The following is a 25,098-nucleotide window of genomic DNA, read 5'->3' as shown; positions in this document are numbered from 1 at the left end:
ACTCCCGAGAATGACCCGCTTATAACGTAACACGTGCGCTCGTTGATTATTCGACATTAATGATATTATCCGCAATGTTCCCGCATACGTAAATTGATCAGTACCGATGGAATACTCTGCGAGTGGTACTTTTGCATCTACATCAACACGTACACATATGCGCATAATTGGATTTACGTTCTTATAGATTTTCATTAGCCCTTTGTTGCATCGTTATTACATTGCACGAGACACGTAAACGTGTAATAACGCCACATTATTGAAAATCAGCGTATTCTATTTAGTTCTCGTTTGTTATACGAGTATGGAAAAAAAATCTCTCTGTGTCTCCTCGGCATTATAATTTATAAAGTAAAGCTTCAAGAATGATGAGTTCTGCTGTTTTGGCTCTTTCTCTTTCCTCGTCTTTTTTTTTATAATTTTCTACAATTACAGTGTGTAAACTCGAGATAATTGTAAAGTGTAAATTTGCGATCCATTTTTTAGTTACAATGGTATTACAATTCGTCAACAATTTAACTCGGCGGTTGAATTAAATCGAGCGAAAAAAAATTAAATCGCGGCTTGGCGCCGGCCTAGTTAATTGGCACGCGTATTATTTAACGCAACTCAGTATTTTTTCATTTTTCCAGTTCTCTCTCTTTCTCACTCTCTCTTTGTCATCGTGACGAGAGCTCGTTCACCATTGGAATTTTAATCTGCACGACGCGGCGTGTCGGCGTCGCGAATGTAAAGCGGAAACGCGAACGAGTACGACGGACTCGTGACAGAGCGTTTGACATGTCGACAATTCCGTCATTACGTCGTCGACGAATGGTGCACTCGGTATGCAATTCTCTGTATATGTATGTGAAAATCGCGCCCTAACTTTTTCCCTCCTAGTGCGTGTGCATCCCCCTAGTCCGCGTCACGCCACTATCGATTATTTATTCAGATTAAATGGGAAGGAATTTACGCTCGAATACAATCCCGATGAGATAGCATTCTTTCGCAAATTTTTTGCGCGCGATTGCAACGATGCAACGTATTCAGAGAGCTTACATTATCGCGAAATGCGTATAAAGAATGCAGCCTCAATGGTTCATTATTCGAGATCAATAATTCGTATAAAAATCTGCATTGTCCTAATATTTAATTAATTAAATTTAATTCGTTATAATCATTTTAAGGCGGTTGAGTCCGGGTCGCTAGTCGAAAAGCGAATATATACTGCTGACTCGAAATAAAGTTTTAATCGAATTTGTGACAAATAAGCTATTTAAAGCAACTGGAATACGATTCTAAGCTTGACGTAACATTATTCGCAATATTACGTCTTTCAACAGAGGTAACGAATTTGTTCCATTTACGTATATTTAACCGTCTCTTGTTCGCGATTATTTAGTGATTATTTGTTTATTTAAATATGTTAATAGGACAATGTTTTGCAGATTAAGGTTATTGATTATTGCAAAAAAAAATACATTATGAATATTCGAAATAAAAAGAAAAAACTGGGGCAACTTAAAAATCTAAAAATCGCAAAGCCCCAATTGTGTATACTTATAATAATAAAAGTCTAGAGAAAAAATTCCAAAATTTAATTTACATAAAATATAAGGCAGAAGATATATTACCATTTATATTAATAATTCATTTTTGACGATAAAGCACATTCTCAAAAGAAAGATGAATGAGTTCCATTGAAGGCTAATATAATAAAGTCGTTCCTTTTAAAAATTCCTTTTTGCGTTATTACCCGGAAAATAACCATCACTTACACTACGTTACAACGTATACGATTTTTGGCGACTCTCGTTGATATAATAAAAATTATATCTCTTCATAAAGTTCTCCCCTTCGTACAATTATACGGACAATTACGATCAATTACTCGCGTACGATTCCTTCCTACGGCATCGCGTAAAATTCTAGTGCCCTAAAAAAAAAAAAGCATTTGAAAAAGTAAAAGTTATATAAAACGCGAACACATGTGCACAAGTGTTACACATACACACTAATAATTTTTTTTCGACGATGTAGAATAGGTAAGTTTTCTTCAAAAGGGAGCCAAATGGATCCATTGGCACTTAATACGCCAAAATTGCGCCTTTGAAAAATTTTCGCTCAATTACTCGCGCAATTACCGTCAATTATTCGCCGTATCGTAACTTTACTATGCAGGAGCTCCGCCCTGCTTTATGCAAAATCGAACCCGTCCGTCCTCTGTGCGCTTTTCCGCGCGCATCGATAAGGGCGTAAATTCGCGCGATAATAGGCTGACGAACATGTGGCAACGCACACGTTACAATACGAGGCCGCGTTAATGAAAAGCATGCACGAACCGGGCCTCGCGGCTATTGTCGTTTAATCTGAATTTAATTCCGCGTGAATTACAAGTTTCCTTCACACATGCGGCCGCGCTTGTAATTTTGCCTCGTGTCGCATCGTCCGCTTTCATCTCGTCGATTCATCTAGGTCGCTCAAAGATCCGAGTCTCAACGATTCCGATTTGCATCAGGAATAATCCGGCAATATGATTATGTTTGTTATGCTGTGAAAGAACTCGAAACGCCGAGTTTCGATTTTTCTTTCGCACGTACGCAAGTATTCCGTAATCCCGTTTCCGGGGACGTTAATTCCGGTTAACGAGCGCGGATCACGTTTCTCGTATATGTATCTTTCGTGACATACAAGTCCGGAATGAATCGCTAATGACATATAGCGAGTTGGAGGTGGGCGCTAAAAATCCAGATGCGACAAGATTGCATTCGATTCGTGAGGAAGCACGTATAATTTAAATAAAGAATTGTTATACTCTGTCAAGTGTTCTCATTGAATTATAAACTTGATATTCTATTGTAGAATTAACGTAGAAGATTGATATCCTTCTCTGCCAGAATGAAAAATTACAACGATCGATTAAAAAGTATCTCGCTGATGTGACTTTTTTAAAAGTTTTACACGAGTCAGTACGGAATATTATTTGATGGCTATATCATGCTTCATGAGGAAAAGAATGAAAAGGATTTGTAACAAAAAATTTTAAAAACAAAAAATAAAATTACAGCAAGTATTAAAGTATACCTTTCGATTGTGCTAAAAGCGTATTGATAAACGCGAAGGGCTCGCGAGAATGTATCTCTTTCCGATCGAAAGGCCACGGAATCCGTTGTAGGTAGGAATTTTGAGCAAAATGCCGCGATACGACTTGGTGTTGTCGACTATCCGAGCAGCAATTCGTATCGCGAGCATGTCGGCTGCACCGGCATCGAAATAAAAACGCAAAAGGAGAGAGTGCCGCGCGCCCTTTTGTCCGGTGAATCGCGATGCCGCGCACGTAGTCGCGATACACGACGCCCCCGAGGATGGGTGGTGGTTCTCCTTTCCTCCTCCTTCCCGCTTGGGGGAGGAGGGTGGTAAAAGCATTGTGTCCTCCAAAACTAGCTCTCTCTCCTGTCTGCAGTCGACAGGAAACTCACGAACGTTGGGAGAATTATCTGTCGGACGTAAGGGATGGGGTAGGACGGTCGCGTGACCGCGCCACTTCCGGAAAGGGAAGAAAGGGCGCCAAGGTTGCGCTACTTTCGCGAAGAGCCCCCGAGGGTTGCGATAAAGCTATCACGAGAAGGGAAGCAGGAGTGTCTGCGGAGATATTTTTTTTTTGGGTGGGATATATATATATCGCTATACTTTTGTGGGTTGAGAGGGTCGGGAGATAACTCGAAGCTTAACACGTGATGACTCCTCGCATTAGGATGTCGTTGCGATCAGAGATGTGACGTTGCGAATTTTTAACGAAAACATATTATAGAAACATAAAGTGCATGCATATATGTATACATATGTATACGCGCGAATAATTTGTAGATGATAATATTTCTTATATAACTTACAGTGTCCATATTTTAATAAATATTTAGTAGACGCGAGATTAAAGAGAGAAATGTGGAAAAGTAGTAAAACGATAGGAAGCGAGAAAGCTGAGACTCGGATTTCTCATTTCTATTTCCGGGATAAGAGAAATCGCGAGGGAATCTTGTTCACCGCGGATTTGGGTCGCCGAACAGGTGTGAAATAAAAGACGAACGGTCGCGCCGGTTGCTCATGGCGGAATCGCGCGATGCGCATCTCTAACGAGAATGCATTTGCGGTGCACATATCTGTATGTAACGTATGCAGCCGGCCGCGCCGTTTGTCGCTGCAAACGTTTTCATAAAGTTATACACGTGCTCGCAGACTCCGCGCCATAAGCAGCCTTCGCGGCACCATAAGTAATGACGAGGATATCAATGGCGGGTCGGGAAAGGGTAAGCCAGGGTCGTAAGGTGAATTGAGGTAAACGCGTTTGCATTCGTTTCGTTGCGGCGAAGGAGAAGAGAAACCGCTTTGCGTGAACGTTTGAAAATTTTTTGATCGCTCTTATATATCAAAATTTATTTTTATTTTTATCTTTCTCGAGCAAAATATCAAATAAAAGACGAATACTTTCCAACCATTGCAAATAAAATGTAAAACGTGTCATGTGTGAGAAATATATAAATATATGAATATATTAAACTCATCGCGAAGGATGCTATAATATCCTTTTTTTATCTTGTTTTAAAATTGATTTTATTTTTGAAAAATTTTAGCTTTCCGCGTGAATCGATGAGACGTGGGCAATATAATATTCTATAAAATTTTGTAATTAATTATTCGTTTGTCAATATTACGCAAGTTTTCTGACAGAGACATCTGATCGATATCCTCGCTTTACGCCACAATATTTCATTTTTTAAGACCCGACTGTACTGACAGCATCCGATTAAATAACTCTAGAGTCAACGATTCTTTTCCTTCTCATTCTACCTGATTCCTCTGTAACACGCGACGGGAAATTAGCGTTTCTTATATCGCGTTACTTACACGTTCTTACATTATTTCAATTTTTTTTAAAACATGAAGATATGCATAATTTCAAAACTTTGCAAAAGAGAAAATAAGAGGATATAATGAATATAATGTATAATGCATCGAATAAATTATAAAAAAATGTAATGTAGTTTATGGGCTCATTAAATAAATTACAATAAACATATATTTTTACCTTAATCAAGTTTGTGATTTATCTCTTCTGTATTATTAAATGTAATTTATTTAATGAGCCTATAAATTATATTACGAATGATTTCTTTACAATTATGTATCTACAACTGTATTCTATTTAACGTCATAAATATGTGACACACGAAGTCTTTCCCTCTGAGAATATTTTAACACCGCGTTTATATGTCTATATATCGCGAAATATCCGTATAGTTTCTCTAAAGGCAAAACTTTAAAAGCATATTTCCTCACATTTTTCCACCGATCCGCGTCCGTTTCCATTTATACAAAGCCATTCAGTTGCATAGCGTAAATGCCGGATACTATCGCAATGAAATTATTTAACGGCTGGCTAGTAGCGCTCGCGCGCGTTAGCGTAAACAATGCTTGGAAATTCGCATTGCAATCTGCCGGACAAAGGGCCGTCCGACTGCATCAGGCCTTGACGGTGGAGCTTTTATTGCTCGGCATCGGGGATAGCAGATAGTTTGACCATCGACCATGACCGAACCGCCTCTTTCTAGTCATTCCTGGCGGTGCTCCGCTTTCGTTAGCGTGCTCGTCGATGTGTCGCTGCGATTGTATATCAGGTGTGCGGTACTTTTTCAATAAATCCGTTGTTGTTTGACGATCGCGAGCGGTCGCTCTCTTTTAAAAGAACGATTATACGACACGTCGCGCGCACGACACAAGAGAAATAGAGAGTGCCTCCCATCGGCGATGCATTATTTTTCGACCGGGAGAGGAGTACATGCTTCGTTACGAATAATCCCAATTTTATTACGACGAGACCGAGAGAGAAAGTCGAGATTGCATATACGCCGAGAACACGATTTTATTGTTGGGCTTGTACGTCGATCGTGATTTTATTACCGAGCTTGTAGACAGTAGCGGATAGATTGATGGATAGAATTTATTTCGCATTTCTGAAACGAGTCTCGTAATATTCCCAACAACGCAAGATCGAATCGTTTATTATTTTTATTTTTTTTATTAAGCTTTTAAATTCATTTTTCTCCCAAAATATTATTTTTCCGTAATATTCCCAACAACGCAAGATCGAATCGTTTATTTTTATTTTTTTTATTAAGTTTTTAAATTCATTTTTCTCCCAAAATATTATTTTTCCAGACTTACGCTATTTCTTGCATCTATTTTTTAATTTTTGATTGTAAGAAGAGTGGTATTATCTGCACGCTTGCGTTTTAAACGTCGTGATAAAATTGAAACAATTCTATAATAAAAAAACTAGAGAGTCATTAAAAAGTTTCAATTATTCTCTTCTTGAATTTTGTCTTTTTTATTTGTATTGCAAATGGGGAATGAAATTACTTAAATGTAACGTGAAAAACGACAATGTTTCATGAAATAGGGCCATAATCGACATTATGTGAAATTGCGCGAATTACAATACTTATGATTCGGAATAACATTTGAAACGAAATAATCTTTTTACGATATCACAGAGGGTAGATTGTGATTTATATCAATCGGAAAATAATTTTGTTAACGAGATCCTTGATGTATCACGATTTTTAGAAAAGTTTTAGCAGCACAATGGAGTGCTGTATCCATTAATCGACAGTATAATCATCGATATTGAATGGAAATAAGAAACCGAGCTATTACTAGGCGTAATCTACGGTTGGAACTTAGTTTGCGAGACTCGAGGATCCAAACGACTTCGGGGATAAGGAGCCATTCTTCCACTTTGGAGCCAGAAAAGTTCGTAATGGGAATACGATTAAATTGCAGTTGGATTGGTAGAAAAATATTGCTATGCGATGCACGGGGAACTCGTTAATCTCTCACGGTCCGAATTCAGGCAACGCTCGAACATTACGCCCGAAATTCTTCCTATTTTATTAGCAAACATTCATTAATCTTACTTTTGTGCGTTTTATTTATCCTAATTAGTATAGCTTCATAGAATATTCTATAACTTTGAATGTAAACCTTCCGTATCTATATAGAATAACTAAATATATTATACTTTTCTCTTTTTACGCATTTTTATATAAAAATGAAAACAAAACTAAATAACTGTTTTATATCGAATACGGATAGATTCAGCTACCGTATATATTTCGGTAACCAATTTGTTCGTAAAATCTAGATTAAAACAAACTAATTGACCTAGATCATACACTTAATAGTGCATATACGCATGGACGATAATAAAATTATATGCGCCAGAATATAACTAACCGCATACCGAACCAATTAAAGGATATCGATTTTCCTTTTCACTTCGAGTGCTTTAATATATACTCAATAGTGCTTCGAGCAAGTTGCGTCGAGTTATTGGCAGGCTGCTTCAATTATTCCTTTCGACAAAGGACAAATTGAATGATATTCTTATACATATATTTCCATATAATAAATCATAATCTGCTCGTTACATTTTTACAACTAGGTCATAAGAAGATAAATATATCACGCTGTTAAGACCCCAATATCGATTTGTCCACAACTCTTTTTTATGTACATTTGATTTCTCTATTCATGAAAAGCTGATTAGTTTGAGTTTCTATACGCTTTCGTAATATAAATATAATATACTTCGTATTAACTGCAATATAATTTTTTTATAAAGTTTAAAAAAAAATATATTGTAAAAAGAAGTTTCTGATATCTTTTATACACCATTTTTGGATTTTCCGAGCGTTCTCTTTAGAACCCTTCTGATACAATACGATCTCGCTTTACGATGTCTCTTCTATCCACCTGCTGTGCCGGTGGTTCAAGTATGGATACCAGGTCTCTGAAAGTCAAAGACAAGCGCGACACGCGGTGCCGTGCCATTCCTATGCCACTTTTCACTTCGGCAACAAATATGAAACCGATGCACCGGCTGACACCGAATTTTCTGGCTCGCGATTTCGATCTCTTTTTTCCCCTATATATAGTCTTCCTCTCCCTTCCTCGTTTCCTTCCCGTCACGTGTATCCGCGCCTTTTCACGCTTTAGGATTAGTTGGAGAGTTACGAGAGCTACGATCGCTACGTGCTTGAAATGGGAAAGTCCATCCATATTCCTTTCGCGCTTGCCTTTTTCATTTATACGGGAAAAGTGCCTCTGCATAAACGCGCCGAAATTTATGGCCGAAAAGCGGCGCCTCGCGCCCGATTCTCCCCTTCCCGTTCCGCGATGAAAGTGAGCGCCATGCCAACAACTCTTCCTTCGAAAACGTTTCCCTCTTCCGCCCCCATTCTCTCCAAAGCGATAATTAATTATACACGAATCGAAATGCTCGCCATTTCTCGAGACCCCGAGAAGCCGAGTGCGAAGGTTCGCGATTTATTTTCGCACCCTCGTCGAACGAAAATCTCGATTGCCTCTCCTCTATCTCTCTGATTTAACAGACGTATAATTATGATAATTGCTTTCGTGTGTACAGAACTAACAATTTTAATCCGACTGACAGATTCTCTGATTATTTTGAGGTATATTTTTCATTAGTAGAAATCTAAAAAAAAATCATCACAATTTTTTAATTTTTAAGACTATATATCCTTGTTATTTTAAACTTGTTAAATGAAAAATTAATTTGCAATTATTGAATTACAGCTTTGTTCAAATTCAGTACATTTGAAATAAGATTTAAGAGAATGTAGCTTTATTATATTTATGATATATAATAAAAAAATAATTGCCCACGATAATATTGTATTGTTCTCTGATGAATATAATATTTGATACTTTGATGAAATATTAGGAACCAACAAAAACGAATGTAAATAAATTTACATTTTAACGCATGCAGAAATACGGACATCCGCCAAGTGCGAACCTCGAAATTTACGCTGTCACTTTTAGCCGTGAAATAGTCGGTTACATGTCGCGGACTACGACTTAGTTCATAATTAACAGCACTGTTATATTATAATCGCTGTAATACGTTAAATACGTGTGCTTAGTCGTATCGTATTCCCAGTTTAATCGCTGCAGGAATTTATCAGTTTCGGAAACGAGATCCTTTCACTAGAATTACATACTCATAATTATATAATAATTATACTTTATCGACACATTAAAAAATTGCGTCAATCGTGTAAAAGATCCGTTTCTTATTTCGGAATATTCCGCAGTGGATATATTCGCGTACATTCATGCTTCTCTGATGCGATTCGCGGCGAGATTAATCTCAATGAGCGATCTCGATCATGATTTCGCTGACCGAAAAATATCGCTACCGTCCCCAATGTAATCGAATCGCGATCCGATCAGCAATAACAGCTCGATTCCCAAACGAACATCGAATTAGCAGTTAGCTTTATTGCTTCGCACAGCCGCGTTCATCTCGAGCAAGTTTGACAAACGCGTTTCCAGCGCGAGCGCGACGAGAGAAATGACGACGTTTGCGAATGGCTATAATAACTTGTGACGTCGACAATAAAACTTTGTTAAACAACAAATCCAGGCACACAGGCTTGAATTTGTCACCGTCGCGAACAACCGTGGTGTATTTGCATATGGTTGACCGTGATGTAGCCCACAATCATGTTTTATTCGCGGTTATCAAACGTTATTTACGTTAACGTTCGTTTAATTGGTCGTTCAGTAGAGAGAACGATAATTAACTGGCGCATTGCTTTCCGATCAAATCGATTATCGTTTATATCAATAATTATAACAGGTAGTTAGCAATTTATTTTCATCCTGATGCGCGATAGCTTTTTTCGATACGAATACGCTTATGTATAATAAATATAGATTTATATTTGTGCAGTATGTCTCGGAACGCGTCGTCGGAATTTTAACGGCATTTTTGAAACACTCTTGTATAATTTGTAGAATAATTTAGCTCAAAATTTGATAAAGGCCCATGGTGAAATTAACGAAAGAACGTGAGCGCCGTTTACTCATTCACGACGTGGTTTTACAACTGTGTTATTTCAGTCTTCTTGAGCAAGAGGACAGTAACCCGCAGCTAATGAGCTTACGAGCTCCTGAGAAGGGAAAGTCCGTCACGTAAATGGTGTGACCCTGCATTAAGGTATATGGATAGTCGCTAAGATAATACGGTATTATTCTGTGGTTTGCGGTGAGAAATAATAATAGATTACATTTTATGCAATTTTATACATCATAAATTATTATAATAGGTGTAAAAACCTGGTGTATATGTGTACCATACAAAACACGTTCTGGGTTCCGTCATCTCGCCGCTTCCATTTCGCGGTGATGATATTTTTGCAATTAAACCAGGCCGCGAAAACCCTCGGAGCTAGGCGGCGCGTAATAATCGCTTTTAGTTCGCGTTCGCGATATTTTACACGAGCGTTTACCTGCTCCTCGCGAAGCGAGAATCACGTAGTTCGCATGATCATGCGGTCTGACCGAAATGCCCTGTCTCCCCTTAAAGCAGTAACGCTGCATCGCCACTATTTTCCAGTCCAATTGTTCCCGCGAAACAACGTTAGCGAACCGTTTGTTTTCCTATGCGTTGCTATCCATCAGAAACTAAAGGGGAATCAAAATAACTGCGATTTTTCTGCAGCCTTTGTACCCGATGAACAGTTTCGATTAATCCCGACGAACGTCGAGATTTTTGCGCCCGTTATTTCGATGCCGCAATCAAAAGACTCGCGTCCCCAATACACTAAAAAAAAAAAAAAAAGGGAGAAAGAAAAAAAAGCACAAAAATATGATACTAGAAATAAAATATAAAAAAGGGGATACCAATGTTGGTACCAAACGAGCGAACTCCGGGTAATCGATTTGTCCATGCTCGCTATCTCGATATTTTTTTCCCACCGAAAGCAATTATTTTTAATTGTTCCCGAGTAAATAGTTATTACATAGCATGGCTAGCCTCCAATATACACATTTATTATTTGTTGCAGTTCCTCCGTTGATATTTTTCTAATTTTATCGATGTTTTCTAAGCGTGACTCTCTTTGTTTGAATCAATTCACATTAATTTATACTCGTCACGCATATCTCTCGGCAACAGGTATTTTTTTTTAACTATTATTGTTAAAAAACATTTATCGCGATTTGAGAACATATCGATTACCGGTTCTGGAAATACGAGATACTATTTTTTTTTCATTAAAGAAGTTTTCGATCCTTCCATTTTCTTTTCTTTTTCGCGGTGTTAATTAGACACATTGTCAAATGAACCCGGAAATCCTTTCACGTTGTAAAGTCAAGCGGGTCTTGCACGTGCTTTGGTTAATTTCTCCATCGCCAAGCACACACATCGCGCAGCATCTCTCGAGTTGCACGACGTTTCTGCAATATGCAAGTTTTCTCCTCGCTCCTTCGCCTTTGAGAGGCGAATTCGTATAGCGCACGTAAAATTTCCTTTGTTACGTAAAATGTAAATCTAAACTACTTGCATTATTCGTGGAAAAGAACGAGCATGAAAATATATATATTCTTTCTCAAGGATTATCATATATAAAAAGTAATAAATATGAATACAAAAATAACATGTTACATCATTGATAAAATAATTACCATTAATGTATGTATAATATAATGCAGCTTTGAATTTTACCGATTTACCGCACGCTTTTAAAACAATGTCTGATTTTAATATTGTTCAATCTACAGAATCCGCCTCAAAATCCTGTCATATAATTTTATCACAACAATTCAAAGATATATTTATAAATATAATAATAATATTTAAAAATATGGGGGGTCAAAGTCCACCTGATCTGATCTCCAAGAGCCGGATTCGCAGAGTAATTCGCGAAATTGCGGATGAAACGTTGCGCGAAACGTCTACGGGATTCCGAACTTCCAAATGTGTATCTACGATTGGCTGTCGGTTAGTATATCGCTCGCCTGAGGTTCGGAGACTTCGAAACTTTTGTCGGACTAACTTTATCGGCGTTGATTTTTCACGACTTTTAGAAGCGGCGTGGCACGCCCTTGGGAGACGAAAAAGACGTGGCGGTTCCAAGCCGCCGGCTCTCAGTTTGCCGAATCTCTAACGATGGCAATAGAGAATAGACATAGTACACGGTAAATAGTTGGACAGAATAGATTTTGAAGAATAGATCATAAAGAATCGTATTAATTATTTAAAAAAAATACTATTATTTATATATAGAAAGATATAACATTTCTATCTCCGGTGAAAGAGAGAACATAAGAATTGATTTTTTCGGCTGATTAAAAGCATAGTTTCCTAAATTTTCCTCATTAATAAAAGTTAGAAGTTTATAAAAAAGTGCAGTCAATTGCATTAGTCATTTACCGATAATTTAATATTTTGTAGAGTTATGAAAATTTATCTTTCACTGTTCCTTCATAAATAGATTATATATTTGTTTGATAAATTTATTCGCGCGAAACGACATGTGAGCGTTATTTTTCGCAGGTGAAATCACAAAGATAACGAAATTATGCGCACTAATTATTCCCACTGATAATTACATCGAAACAGGTTTCACCAAACGTTTGCACGTACAGAGTCTCGTACGGCAAAACGGATTAGAGATTCGAGTGTGGCCGTTTATTAATTTTGACCATGAAAGAGAGACGTGGCGCGAATCTCGCCTAATGCACGCTCGTATTATACACGCATTCGGGAATTAGCGCGAGCGCGTGCGAGCCGTCCCAAACCTATTTAGCTAGATTAAATCAATGGGGATCGGCGCGCTAGGCGGGTCAACGCACGAAAATCCACGGGCAGTCGCATTATGTGTCCCCGGGACAACGTAATCGCATTAATCGCATTGAGCGACATCGAGCACCGGGCGTATAAATGCCGTCGATTGCGCGACAGCGATCGAACGAACGCCATTGGGAATCCACCGCGGACAACGTATATACTATATACATACGGCGACGGAAAATTTCCGACATTTGTTTCACGCTCCAGGAGCTGACAAGCCCGTTTCCGAATTATTGCCGATTGTATCGACTGTTACAATGAAGAGATGAATCTATAGTCCGCAGCGGCGCAGGTGCTTCGTGCCAAATATCCGCGAGCATTCGTAATCTTCGGCGCGTAATATTGCAGTTCGATTTTCTTGAAAATATCTTTCTTCGAATATTTTTTTTATAATTTTTTTGTCCAATTATTAAAGATGACTCGTGTACGAAAATAAAACCGTAAACGTGAAAAAAAATTATATTTTCTGCGAAAATTATTTATGACTAATATTAAACATCGACCGGTATCGCATTCGAATTCTCACTTTGTCGAACAATCGCGATGCGTGAAAAAATAATTATACGTTTATTTTAAGAGAGCAAGAATGCGTAAAAATATGCGCACGAATACACCGAGATAACCGTGAAATTGTATTGTACAAATAACATCCAATTTATATTTAGTCGCATCGAAGCTTATAACATATTCGAATCAATCGATCCCTCCACGCACCGATTCGGGCTAATATTTATGGTTCGGAGAGATATGATCAGATGGGATTAAACCTAAATTCTGTAAATTAGTGATGCGCCGTTTGCAACACGTGTAGTCGAACATGAATATGTCATAGCGTATACTATATACATTATTCGATCACTTGGCGATCTTGCAAAATAAATGTAACGTTAGACAAGCTCGTAAATGTCAATAAACGAAATGTGGTTTGCGATATAATAAGTTATGATATGATAAGAATTAATGCGATATAAAATATTTAGAGATTATGCACAAAAATGGAGAAATGAGATTTACATCTCAACTTCGATTTTACGAAACAAAAGATACACAAATAATTAATTCGTTCGGAGATAGTGATAACATTTCTTTTTTTTTGCATGCATAAAACATGAATGCAGGATAAGTTTATGAAAAGAAAAATAAATGAAAAAAATATTCAATAATTTTATGTTATCCCGAATTAATTACGCGTTGATACTGAAATATCGCAAGTTTTTTAAAAATTTTTACTCAATTCATACTATTTTGTACAACGCAATTAAAGTGCTAAGTATTTAATATCCTCGGCACTATATGTTTGATGACAACTAATTACTTGCTCTCTGCATTTCAGGTATGAAGACACGCTGAAGATAAAGGCACTGTCTCCAAACTCAAGCGTGCCCTCTTAGGGCTTAAGTAGTTGCATGAACCTCATAAGCAGTATTCATGACGCTGTTTACTTTACAGAAATGTAAGTACTGCAAGTAATGTAAATATAACATGTACTACAGGAAACTTTACCAAACAGGATGAATTTAACAAGAGTAGAGCGAAGTAATCAACTGTTCCAATAGATACATTTTTAATCAGTTTCCGGCTACAGTCCTGGTTAATTAAATTTAATTGTCGATTTCCTTTTACCTTAATCAGCTTGCAATTCCAGTCTTAATTTAGAAAAAAAGATTCAAAGAATCACGCGATCCTTAACTTAGATTGCATTCATTTAAACCTAAACTCGATTAAATTTATCTTGTCGTCCTTCGATTCGGTTTGTTTCAGAAAGGCAATTATATATGTATTCCAAATACTAATAATTTTATAGATCACTTTAAATAATCCTTGTGATTTTGACTTGCTTCTTTTCAATAATCTTCAAAGATTTAATCCTAATAAAGTAAACCGTCTTCATCAATATCGATTAATAATAAAAAAATCTAATATAAATGTAATAAATTTTTCTTCTCTCTCTCTCTCTCTCTCTCTCTCTCTCTCTCTCTCTCTCTCTCTCTCTTTCTTTTTCTGCCTATATTATATCAGTCTATATTAAGATTTAGAGGAAAATGAGAAATAAAAAACAAAGTAGTGGAGATAAACGATATAGGTGAAGCTGCACGTAAAATATTGCGATACGAGCTTCGAGCGTCGCAAGCGAGATAAGATCGACCCTGGTCGCTCAAATAAGGGTTGCATGCAATTTGCGCGCAAGCTTTCCCTTCGATAAGATCGCCTCGCCGTCCTAAACCAATCGACATTTTTTTTTCTTACCTCGCGATTGAGCGGCTTCGCCAGAGTGATGACACCGGTGCGCGGGTTGACAACGAAATGATCCGTGAGTTGTATGCCATATTTCACCGGCGAGCCTTCGGGATCGTGACCCTTGAGGACGAACACCTCTGTCCCGACCTTGGTCGATTCCGAGAGCGGCAAACCCGTGGGGTATCCACCGGCCTCCAGGATAGGTGGCTCGTTCACGTTGTTACCCGCTAGAACAATAAGAAAGAAACGTTTGTTTTCGAGAGTTTGTTGTTGGCTATATATATATATATATATATATATATATTTTGTTCACACACGGTCTGTGAAATCCCCTGTTTACTTTAGCAGGTTTATTTATTCCTCTCGTTAACTCTGTTCCTCGCAAGCTGCTGCTTCTTACTGGTAAATGAAATGTCATGAAAATACAGAAACATGGAGTTTCTGAATTATGAAACAAAGAACGTGAAAAACTCAAAGATTAAAAACGCGTATATATAAGAAAATCTTATTAATTTAATATTAATTTATCTGTAGATTTGTAAATTATTCCGTAACAAGAAATACGAAATTATTAATGCAATGTGAATTTTTATATTCAAAAATATCAATAATTCTATTTTATTTTAGAGAAACATATTTCTGCATTTTCGTTTACAATTATGTTGATATTCGACTACGAAGAAGCTCGATAAAATAATCAATTTTTGTATCGGGTCAATCAGTGAATACACAATTATTTAAGATGCTGCATATAGTATCGTGGCTATACATTTATTGTGCCATTGTCGGATCGATTAAAGTGATTACCGTTACACGAGCTAAGCAGATTATGATTGATGTATCCGTTGCGCGGAAATCGATTTTTTGCGTGCCAATATCGCTTGCCGATAATCAATTTCGCTGTGAAATCCGGAGCTTAGGGTTTTCATGCTCCTTTTGCGACGCGCGCAATCAATACGGAATATCCCCAATTCAGTGCGTTAAACAAGAAAAATATATCGCATCGTCAGAAGCTTTTCCGGTTTTTATGTCGCATTATATCGTTATATCGTGCTGAGAGAAAGCTGCAAGGGGGAAGAACGTTTGGTCACGAAAGATAAATGTTACGGAAAATGGATTCTTGGAGCTTGAAACTTAATAACTTTTGTATTTCTGAAAAAAGGAAAATATTATTTATTATTCAAAGAAAGTATAGTTGTTAAAATGTACAATAACGATATTTAAGCAATATTTCATCGAAATTTAGATAGAATGCCTTCATATACATTAGTAAAAATTTTTTTAAAAGAACCAAGGATTTTTTTCTCACAATATTTCATTATATTTTTAAGCGACATATAATCTAAATTTGAAAAAAATCTGCAATAAAGCATTTCTCTGTCACTCTTTTCATTATTAAGTTCTCGCAGTATCAAAGTCGCAAGTGGGAGGAAATTTTGACTCGGTGGTCAAAGGTGTCTGCAGAGGAAAGGGATAAAATCGTTTGCGGGACACCCTGTACAATCACCTCATTCCCGGGGAAACGTCGGATAAGCTTTGTTCGCGGCGGGTCACAGTACTTCGGGACTCAAAAGAGCTCGGAGGTCCCCGGTCGCTAATTCGACGCGAGCGCAGGGCTCGACCTCGTAAGCCCGAAAAGTCGTAAAACTATTACCAAGTTGGGGCGTATATACGAAGTGGCCCCCGTAGCCGCGAAAACTTCTTTCCGAACTTCCGCAGCTTCTAGCCGGAAATTGTGGCGGACGTAATAGATACATCGCGGACTTTAAGGTCGTCCGCAACGGGGCACGCTATACTTTTTTACAGACCCTATTCGACGCGAGGATACTGCGGAACTGCAGTTGCGGTCTCTCCTTTTTCTCTTTTTTTCTTTCTCTTTCGCGACGAGGAGAAGCCTCTTCGAGGATAAGCGTTAAGAGGATAACGACATTCGCGATCGCGCGATCCCGTTCTTTTCTTGATCGTCGCGGATTCACGATTTCGCTTAGAATTTTGTTATTACGATGCCACCGTAACGAGCTCAGATTTTTTTTATACGAGCTGCACGCATCGCTTATAAATAGGAAAATTGAGCGGTAAAGTGCTTACTGTGATGCAACGCCGTTGCTCCATCATTATATCATATTGTCATTCAGCGAGAAAGTCGTTGCATTTGTAAATCGAATGATGTATTACGGGTCAATGAATAATCGATAATAATCAAGAATCAATTATCTGATAATTATTAAAGGATTATGAGTCAAATGATATTTTTTTAATAGCGAGCTGTCGTGCGATAAGCGAGCACACATTTACACAAATAATATTATTTCCACCATCAAAAGTATAATAACGAAATAATTGTTCAATATATTAAGAGACGCGCTTGCGTGATAAAATTGACAAAAATAATTCCAGTAGCGAGTTTCACTCTGTATGTGTCAAAAATCTTATACAATACTCTTTACGAAAATAAGAAAATATTTTAAGAAATAATTGAAAGTAATTTAACTATAGATTATATATGTATTAAGTAATTAGTATGTTAGATATTAATTTTATATATATATATATATATATATATATATATATATTCTGTTATAAATATGACTGTATACAGACTGAATAGATTATATATAGAGATAGGTGCTCTCTTATTACTTTGATTTATTCTCGCGAAAATCAGAAAGCATCCGGGAGAAAGGTTCAGGTACGATTCCGACAAGTTCGTCAGTAGGAAAGGTAAAGCAGAGTCTAGTAAAAGTCCGCTGCATCGAAGAAGTAAGACTGTGTTGGAAACCCGCGACGGTTGTACGCACAAATTTTCCCGGCGGTTCCATCAAACGAGAGAAGCGGTCGTAACTTTTCTCGAGCGGAGTCTCCTTCAAACGCATTTTGTAAATTCAAATAAGGGATTCGAGAAAATGAGAGAGACGCGAACTTTTCTTTCACGAGACCGAGCGAGCGGCAGCGGTCGCGCGATATCGAGAGCATCGCGAATGACGCAAATAACCGAATTATCATAAATTTCAGTCGCTAACTACCGGCTTTGCGCAGCTCCGCACATCTCCATCCCGAATTAATCGGTCGAACTTTCGACCGATATTTTTCCGGATCGCCGCTACATTTCACATCCTTATCTCGCGCGAGAATCAAGGGGCACCATCACCGAGAGACCATCTCGCTCTCTTTCATACGCGGAAAAAAGTACGTTACGTTAATTGAAACGTCGAGAACGGAATGGAACCGAGGCGGAACCAAACTATGCGCAGAGTAAATAAATTTTCAAGACGGACGCGCGAGGAAGAGGGACCGCCTCTGCAACGTTTTTCCACCATGCCCTTTTACACAAGTACGCGTTTCACAAATCACTGCGACTCGTTAAAACCGATTTACTCAGAGTCTTGCTACAATTTTCGTCTTCATTGCGCGAAAACTCGTGAAATAATCGGCGCCGCTTTTCGGGATTGCGAAAAAAGCTGGTTATTATAGAGATTGACGGAAATCGAGAAGTCAAGTGAAGGCTGAAGCGCGATTTCTTCTCTCTGAGGTGAATCGTATGCAATTGTGGCCGAAGCTGCGATCTCACACCTCGTCTTTCTCTCTTTCTCTCTCTCTTTTCTCCCTTTTAAAGTCCCCTCACTAATCTTTTCCATTTCCGAATCATCCTTACAGGGACAACCCTTCGCGCGTGCGATAAGGAACAATTTTCGCGTTGCGAGCCCCTTTTTATTGCACGTTCCTTAAGGCGCATTTATGATCCGCTCTTCACATAAACCGCGTTATTGTCGACCGTCCTGTTCCTCGTCGCGCCATTAGCCGTAAAGTTGGCAATGTATCTTGCGTATCTTGAGATACGTGCGTCCGTTTCACACCGCGCGAGATCAAAGATTTCTCGAGACGATCGTCCTAAATCTGCTTTATGAATATTACTTTATGAGTGATTCAAGCTTTTATGACAATTACAGTAATATCGAAATTCATAAATGTTATATTAAAAGCGAAAATTTAATTTTAATAATGTAGCGCTTTATTAAAATTCTTGATTAAAAATATCGATTTATTTCCGCTAAATTTTGTGTCAGAATCTTGTGAGTGTTCTTATTTTTATCGCAATAAATTATTAATACTCATTACATAAATCGATAGCAAACATATATGCAGACATAATATGAAAGATTAATGTGTCGTCAGAATCAAAAGTAACTGAATTAACGCGAATCGATGTTCAGAAATTAAGACGAAAATTAATCTTTGCTAAGATTGAAATACACTGGCGCACACATATAATGTTGCAGTGATCTGTCATAATACATCATATCAATTGCATATATAACATTTTTTTTTTTATATTTCTGTCGCGGCAAATTTTGGATTTTCTCGGAGATTGCTAATTTGCTTGGAGTAAATTATTGCTTTTTTTGACGGTTGCAATATACATTCAAATACGAATACTGAAGAAACTGTATGACATTTCGTAAATTAGAGATGGAAATGTATGCATAAATAATATGACAGATTTATTAATGAAATGTTATGGGACGTTGAGTTTCATACCTAATTCAAATCGCGCGTTAGTTCCATCGAAATACGAAAATAAATCTGAAAAACAAATATCCATGCGGCGGCATTATACTTTGCCTGTAAAAGAATGCGTCGTAAAAGACAGGATGAAAGAAACTATTAGAAATTGATTCCGTCTGTTACTCTCAAAGGACTCGTACGATCCGAAAAAAGAATGGTAAACCATTTGATATAAAAGAAGAAACCATTAGCTTCATTTTATCTGAGTCAAATACGTCGACGTCTATATTACAAGATAGATATTTTTAGAATCTGGTGGATTCTGAGAAACGCATAGATTTTTACTTCTATAATTTATAAGATTGCAATATGATTGAAATTGAATATTTAATATTCTTTCTATCTTTCTCCTTCGACCAAATATATTCAAATAATATATGTGTGAGAGAGATAATATCTAAAAATATATAATTCATTATGTTCTCATTTTCGATAATTTGTCACAAATTGAATTTTTCTTCAATATTTAAAGTTGTCTTGGAAGCTATTTTCAGATCTAAAATTCGACGATGGAAAAAAAATCTTATTTGAACCGTTAAAACTTTTAAAATTTAATATCACTGACAGAGTTTTTTTATGTTCACATTTACATTTCATCCTTCATCTTTATAATGCAAAATGCTGCAAAAATAATTCTTTTAATATATACATATAATTCTATTGATATAATCTTTCTCAAAATTTATTTATAGTTTGACAATAGTACGACAGCTTAAGTCGAAATGTATTACGTCGAGACGATGCATAATTAAGATATAAAAACCCTGTAACATCTCGCTTTAAGATTAATTACCATAAAATAGCCGTATTTTCAACGCGGCAGGAAATTAACAGGTTCCTCCGGTGTTATCGTACCGCTAAGATGTCCAACAATTAATTCAACGCGCGCGATACCCCTTCCGTTTCGTTACTTCTGGTTTTCACAAATTCCCACGAAAACGAGAAAAGTCGGACTTTAAAAACCGGAATAAATTAGTCGTTTAAACGATCGCGCTATTAACATCTCGTAGCTTCACATATTGGTAACAAACAAGTAGATCTTTCGGTGAATTCTTATTTCGAATCAATAAATCTAAAAAAATCTGGAACATGCGAAAGAAAATATTCTCTTAATCCCCAAAATATTATTGACTCTAATCCCTTTCTAAAAAAGGCATATTATTGACACTGTTGTCGCTTTTCCGCGATGCTAATTAGCTGTCTCGATTCGCGTTGTGCGTTATATTCATATAGCATATTAGCATATAAGCATATTCTTATACCATCGAGCAGCTGTCATCGCGAGGATTAGCAGTTTAACAGTTTGTCCAAAATAAAATAAAATAAAATAATATATTATGTTTTAAATAATATGTTATAATTTTCCTTAAACTCGATTAATATTTTTGACAGTTATCAGCTGATTTCTATCAAAAAATATTTATCGCAGATAAGGCATTATAATATATTATTTACAACATATTACTATTTTAATTTTTATAACCTATTATTATTTAAAAATTTAATTAGCAAATTAACGCATTATTAATATTTTTTTATAGAAATCAGCTGATTAAAACGTTAATTTGTTAATTAAATTTTAAAATAATAGTATGTAATAAAAATTATAAAATAATATATTTTAAATAAAATGTTATAGTATTTTAAACTCGATTAATATCTTTTGACAGTTATCAACTGATTTCTGTCAAAAAATATTAATCGAGTTTAAAGTAGGTACTATAACATTTTATTTAAAACATATTATTTTATAATTTCTATTACATACTATTATTTTAAAATTTAATTAACAAATTAACGCTTTAATCAGCTGATTCCTGTAAAAAAATATTAATCAAGTTTAAACAAACTTTATATATAAATATCATTCTTTTTTATATAAAATCGAAGAATGGCGCTTGTGTCGTTCTAGTATAGTTAAAAAATGAAAAATAAAATTTGTTCATCTCGATGTCTTCGGTATTAAATTAAAAATGCAATCTAATTTATCTTTCATCTGCATTGTTTTCAGATAAAGATGAGTAACAAAATTAATATTACATTTTTATAAAAATTTTGAATTAAACAAAGTTGTTCTCTTTTTCGTTTCGAAAAATGGAGAATATATTTTATATTTCCAAATTATTTATTTATCGATTCTATTTCTTCACGGTAACTCTTTGTAAAATATTGATTCGCAAACTGATAAGATGCGACTTTCGATCTTCGATCTCTTCGATGTTTAATGTTATCGTTCGGATCGTGACGCGGAAAGAAGGAATCGCGAGTAACCACTCTTATTCGTAGAACATGAGAAAACCTATTTGAAATTCGACGAAGCTACCGCCACGTGATCCTGCCGCGCCATTAGCCAAAGGACGTCCGATGCATTAGAAGAGGGAATTGGATAAACAGCGCGCGCCGGCGTCTATCTCGAAAAATGACCATTCCGACACGGAAACCGGGAGCTGTGTGCATCCCTGTGTAGCACTCCGCAGTTACACGAGTAATCCCGCGATATCGACCGATCGCCTTAAGCTCGCTCGTGACGGAAATCGGATTTTCGGAAGACGCGCGACCGTCTCGTCTCACTATCGGGCAAAGTGCTCCGCCGAAACTGCTTGAGAGAAGCGCAAATAAAAAAGGGCGGAGAGGAAAGAGAAAGATAAATGGATACAGGGAAAAAGACCGAGACACATAGGCAAAATAGTACCAAATTTTTACGCGAATATGATGACGAATATACATAAGAAGCAAAATGAAAAGTATAATAACTCAAATATTTTTTATACTTTGATATATAAAAAGAAATTAATAAAATACATATAAATTATTTAAGATACATTTTTAATTTTTTTAAAGAAATACTTATATTAAAAATAAAAAATAAACAAAACAAATAAAAAATTATTGCAAATCACATATATTACACGTATCTAAAAGAGCGATAAAATACACGTACCATTATTAACATTCTTTCTGGAATAACACGAATAATAATTGCGTGCCAATTCCTTGCAAGATCGTAGGCGCGCTTGAAATTGATGAAAAGAGAAAGAGAGAAGTTAAAGACGAGATTCGTTTTGGCATCCTGGAAAGACTCTACGTGAGTCGAGGAATTATTTTAGACTTGTTAATGCAATTCTCCTGAAAGCTTGTGGGCGGTATATCGTCGAATAAGTGCACGAGCAAACCCCATCGTCGTCGTCGTCGTAGTGGATTCTCGGAAAAGCTCGAGGATAAATGCGTCGGTGGCTGGCGTTTTTTAGACGGTATCCCTCTAGTCCCTACATGGCGGCGCGCACCGAGAGAAATTCAGGTTGCAGCCGTATATGAGCGATACGTGGAATGAAGCTTCTTTCGAGATGCAGCTTCTTCCTCGCGGGAGAGCGAGTGGTCGCGTCGATATTACATCTAGGCTCGCGGGAATATACGAATACTCCTCTATATCGCTTCTGAATTGCACCGCCGTTTGTATTAATCTAATTAAAATATTAAATAATATTGCATTTTCGCGGAAATAAGATTCATTATTCGCGGCAATATTACTTTCGAGTATATCAATTTTGCAAAATATCTCCCGTCTTTCCGGCTAAAATGCCAGTGGCTTAATGTATAAGTCAGAACGCGCTCCGTCGAGAAGAGGACGGTATCCTCCCGTAGGTACTGCGGTCGACTCGTACTACTTACGTACACATTCTACTGCGAGTATAGGAAAATAAATTGTCGATACTCTACAATCGCGCTCGTTCTTCGTTTCTCCGAAGCCCCACCATGAATTTCGCTTATCTGACAGTCCTGGAATCAAATCTATTCGCTCTTCTACGGGCTTCATATACAATTTATCGTCGAGAATCGACGAAATCCGACTATGGACAAAAGGACTCTGGAGTGAGATACGCACTCGCGATATATGGGTATTCCGATTACGTTTCCGGTGTAAATGGAAGTCGGAATCAATGGCGGGCGTGTTACAAAATCATACACGTGGATTGCCATTGTAAAAGTTGAAAGGCGCGAGATAAATGCCGTACAAGAATAATTGACACGATTACCTTCACACGTTCCGTTACAGACCGTATTCTAGAAGCGTTAAAATAAATTCAAATTTTACATTGCATTGTTGTTTCAGTCTTGTTGTTACAGTCGCTTCAGACGACAGCATCATTAATCTCGTTCGTTAAAGAATTTGTGCGACAAGTTGTCGAAGCGAAATAATCGCTGATAAATTTCACCGTGTTACTTTATCGTGTTTAAGACTGACATTTCGCGATCGGTCTTTAAGAATCAACGAAGCTATTCAATAACGCAATTAATATCCCTGTGAATGACACGAATCACACTAAATGCAGGCATGCAGGCATGCATTTAGTGTGATTCACAATAAATGACTGAATTATCGTATGAATATCGCGAATCAAATAAAAAATTTAAAATAAATCGGCTGCAAAATATTGGCTTTTATCAATTTTTGTACTTTTTAATATTTTTTGTATTCCTTTCTTATCTTATAATCAATGGAGATAGAAAATTTTTTCTTTTAATGCAAATCAAGTGGATTCTATGAATAAAAGAATTAATAAAATGCTCGAGAAAATGCATTGATAAAAAGAAATATAAATTTTTTAAGAATTTTCATCTTCCTATTTTATAGGACAGATAAAATAATTGCACGAGAAAGAAAAATATTATAGTCAGTCAGGAATTTATTGACAATGCGAATTCATGTCGATTGTTTGTTGCGAGAAGTAGACAAGCAGTAGTTCACATAAATTGAACTGAAAAATCATGATATGCGAGACAACGGAAGAGTTATCGACTACGATATTCAATGTGCACGCGAATACTGATACGATATGCAGTTAACATAAATAATATTTATCGATTCAAAACATTGACAAACTCGAACTCGGTTTCATCTTCTACTGTCGATATATTTTCGCGTAAAATATCAGTCTTTCGTAGCGCTTTCTCTTATTCTCTCTCTACGTACATTTTTATCTATACATATATATTATATAATATTATATATTTTATTCTCCTCTTTCCATATTTCTTAGAATTTTATCAGAATCATTAAAAAGCTATTTTGTCAATTCAATTTCTGGTCACTCGCCTGGTTGACGGAACTGATAAATAAATTCGCGTCCAGACTAGCTTTTGCGTCGGACAGAAAAGAAACAGGATCCGATTCGAAGAAGCTTGTCGTTCGGACATGAAAAGATTCGAGAACCTTAATGGTACTCTCCGGTGGCAGCGCGCGGATTTGCATGGCGAACGGGCTTTCGGTCGTCGAGGAATTCTACAGAGGGGACCCACAAAACGAGGGGGGTGTTCGGATCGAGAGACGAGCGGCCCCCGGGGTAACGTTCCGCGCGAAATTAATCGCGCTCGGTTACAAAAGAAACCCCGTCGGCCATTGTGTGCTCGGGTCCGAACCTGTCCGCGATCAAAAATAATTAGTCCGGGAGCGCCAGCTAGTTCCCTGTCCATCCCTTTCCCCGCTTCTCGCGACTTCACCCTGCGCGGCCGACGAAAAACCTTCACCCTTATTGTCACGTACCAAGTCCCCACCGGTCCTTGTCACTCGGCGAGGACTACGTGCGCGGATTGCA

At 37.0% G+C, this 25,098-nt stretch overlaps 1 protein-coding gene across 1 annotated transcript in view; it reads right to left on the bottom strand.

Moving 5' to 3' along the window:
- Positions 1–25,098, bottom strand: part of Cad87a (cadherin 87A) — a 95,426-nt gene that overhangs the window by 26,526 nt on the left and 43,802 nt on the right. The window contains exon 3 of the mRNA XM_083036310.1: positions 14,951–15,168. Within this exon, the coding sequence (XP_082892436.1) occupies positions 14,951–15,168 (218 nt within the window). The remainder of the gene's footprint in view (positions 1–14,950; positions 15,169–25,098) is intronic.

Source organism: Prenolepis imparis, unplaced genomic scaffold (assembly GCF_030444845.1).
Source record: "Prenolepis imparis isolate NDT839.2.m4 unplaced genomic scaffold, iyPreImpa1.0 SCAF_4, whole genome shotgun sequence".
In the NCBI taxonomy this organism is placed as follows: Eukaryota; Metazoa; Arthropoda; class Insecta; order Hymenoptera; family Formicidae; genus Prenolepis; species Prenolepis imparis.
Note: the sequence above shows the minus strand (reverse complement) of the source record. Positions and strands in the feature narration are given on the sequence as shown.